This window comes from Chaetura pelagica, unplaced genomic scaffold (genome assembly GCF_000747805.2).
Source record: "Chaetura pelagica isolate M959 unplaced genomic scaffold, ChaPel_1.0 scaffold248, whole genome shotgun sequence".
In the NCBI taxonomy this organism is placed as follows: Eukaryota; Metazoa; Chordata; class Aves; order Apodiformes; family Apodidae; genus Chaetura; species Chaetura pelagica.
The window spans coordinates 1095047-1097999 of record NW_009954309.1 but is presented as its reverse complement, the minus strand read 5'-3'; the positions used below and the strand labels follow the sequence as shown (position 1 = coordinate 1097999).

Genomic DNA, 2953 nt, shown 5'->3' with positions numbered 1-2953 from the left:
AAACCATCCATTACGATCTGATATATTATCCAAACAATTTAGTGTATTCATGAGGTAACCTAAATGTGGAGGCTGCAAAATTACCCGTAATCAATTGAAACAGCGAGTGCGCGTCCCTCTGTGTGTCTAACAACTACATGTCTCTGTAATAAGGCAGACATTAAATCATTTTAGAGTTGTACTGTTGAGTACCTGATCACTGGGCGCTCTGGGAAGCTGGACACTCACATTAGGACGCTGGGACTGAGGAAGCCGCTGCTTTTCCAGTGGGATAAAACCCAACCTTCCTTACTCAAGGTGCTTTACAGATCCCCACCGATCTGACCCTAAGCCGTGCAATATCCAGCATAGACTTCGCCTTCTTCTTCTGCTCTTCTGGTTTTGTTTTTTTTGTTGTTGATTTGATTGCACTACATGTTTGGGAAACAAGACAAAATGGACGTTAGATGCAGTTCAGAGACTGAAGCTAACCGGGTCTCGAAGAACGGACATAAGGAGGGCAAGGAAAGCAAAGGGTCTGAAGGAAATATTTCTACTTCTTTTTTGAAGGATCAGCAAGGGACTTTTTCTGCCTCTGCAGCTACGGAAGATTGTAATAAAAGTAAATCTAGTTCGGCCGATCCGGACTATTGCAGGAGGATCCTAGTTAGAGGTATGAGTTTGAGGTATTTGGCGAGGGTGGGGGAAGGTGAGCTCCGTTCCCGCCCGGGAGATTCGGTGATCGTGTTGCTTTCCCTGTGGTCCTTCCCGCGGCCCCGGGGGCTGGAGCCTCCCGCCCGGCGGGCTCTGCCCCGCAGCCCCGTTCCAGCCCGGCGTTATCGCCCTGATTGCCGCCAGCGGCTCGAGGGAAAGTTAAGCTGCGGAGGTTCCTCCCCGGCTTTGCCCCGTGCCGGGCCAGCCCCGCTCCGCTCGGGGTGGCTCGGTTTTTCTTTCCTTTTGAAAATTATTTTTGGTTTAACCTTTTTTGTGTTTGTTCCTTTCTTTCTCCCCCCCCTGTTTTGCAGCTTTCTGGGGGTCCCTGCACCCTCAGGAAAAGCCAGCAGGGCCTGCAGGGCTCCTTCCGCGCCCGCGCATCCCGGCCGCGGCCGCGGACAATGGCGCGGGGCTGCGGTTCCCGCCCGGCTCCCGCAGCTCCTCTCCCTAGGGCTGTTCCCCTCTCTCCCCCAGCCCAGCATCCCAGCAGAAAGGGATCTTTTCAAACAACCACCAGCCTTAAAACCCACGGAGGAATGACGAAGGGCTTTTGAATCGTTTATTTATTTATTTTTTTAACGCTAAAACGTTTTATTTTCCTCTACCCTCGTCTCTCTCCCAGGCTAAACTATTCAAATAATTCTATTCCTAACCCTTAAAAAAAAAATAAGAATAAATAAATAGATGTATTACCTGAAGGTATTTCAGTTTTATTCGGGGGAGGAGGGAGAGAACAGAATAGGAAAAAAATGAGTGCGGAACAGGCCTTGTAAACAATAATTAATCCTTGCGCGACCGATTGACCCAGAGAGGGGTCAGATTAAAATGATGTGGTTGTCTCCGATTTAAAAGGTACCGGAGAGGTAAAATTACGGAGAGCCAAGTTGGGAAGGCTTTCATGTAACGTGAATCTGTCTCCAGCTTGACAGTCGCGTTAATAAGATTTGTCCCGCTTCTCTTTGGGTCGGGGCTACCGGGAAAGTGAGGTTTCTGAGGGCTGCTTGGTGCTCCTTTGGGTTTCGGTTTTGGTTTGTTTGTTGTGTGGGGATTTTGTTGTTGTTATTGTTGTTTTGGGTTGGGTGTTTTTTTCCCTCCTTCTTCTCCTCATTGCCAAAAGTCCGGAGCGGCGAAGGCGGTGATGCCTTCCCCGGGCTGCTGGGTGGGCTGGAGGTGTCCCCAGCTTGGCCGTGGGCACCCAGCCAGCTCGGGGGCAGCCCTGCCTGTGCCCTGGAAGTCCCTGCCTGCTTATTCCTTGCATGTGAAACTTGTTCTTAAAAAAAAAAACAACAAAAAAACATAAATAAAATAATAATTATAAGAAGCAGGTTTAATATTCCGGCGGTTGCTCTGTGTGGCTGTGGCAGCTTCCAGCAAGCCCTAACCCGGAGCCCAGGGGGAACAAAGAGTAGCCCTGCACTCCAGGCACAAAGCCCGGCCTGGAGAATCTCTCCCCGGCCTCCCAGAAGGGCCGGGGGTGATGCTGCACTGCCGTACTCTCAGTGCAACATATTCAAGACAATTTTTAAATGGTCTGAGGGGATTATTTCTAGAGCCCCGGGACCCCAGCGCCCCCTCCTTCCCTGTTGCTTTTTGTTTGGTTGGTTTTGGGTTTGGTTTTGTCCCTTCCCTGGGTGTAGTGGTCAGGTGCACTATCGCCAGCTCGGAGACCCTGCTCCATCCTGGCTCGGGTATCGGTCTTGAGGGCGCTGGCAGTGACTCTTTCCCCCTGAAAAATTAAAAGAAAGGGGTGAAAAAAAAAATAAATAAAAAGAGGCAAAATACAATCAAGGAGCGTTGCTCGGGTGTAAACTTGACTGCGCCTTTCTTTGCCAGATGCCAAAGGTTCAATCAGAGAGATTATCCTGCCTAAGGGGCTTGATCTGGACCGTCCCAAGCGGACCCGCACTTCCTTCACGGCCGAGCAGCTCTACCGCCTGGCGATGGGGTTACCGCGCTGCCAGTACGTCGTGGGGCGGGAGCGCACGGAGCTCGCCCGACAGCTCAATCTCTCCGAGACTCAGGTAGCCCCAGAAGGACGGGGAACCCCGGCTGCCCTGCCCCGAACCCCTCGCGGGACACCGCGCTCACCCCCCGCCCGCTGCGGGCATCTCCGCTGCTCTCCGGGCCCCCACGGGTGGGCCAGCCCCGCGCGCCTCTTGCGCGCCTCTTGCGCGCCCCCGTGCAGAGCTCGGGATCTGTCGGGCAGGGAGAGGCTGAGGCCGCCCCCGAGGTGCCCACGCGTGTCCGGCTAGGGGTGGGG

At 53.2% G+C, this 2953-nt stretch overlaps 1 protein-coding gene across 1 annotated transcript; it reads left to right on the top strand.

The window, feature by feature from the left end:
• Positions 1-414: 414 nt before the first annotated feature.
• VAX1 (ventral anterior homeobox 1) lies at positions 415-2945 on the top strand. Its single transcript, XM_010003983.1, has 2 exons — positions 415-652; positions 2527-2945. The coding sequence occupies exons 1-2, from the start codon at positions 415-417 to the stop codon at positions 2943-2945; spliced, it is 657 nt and encodes a 218-aa protein (XP_010002285.1).
• The last annotated feature ends 8 nt before the right edge of the window (positions 2946-2953 follow it).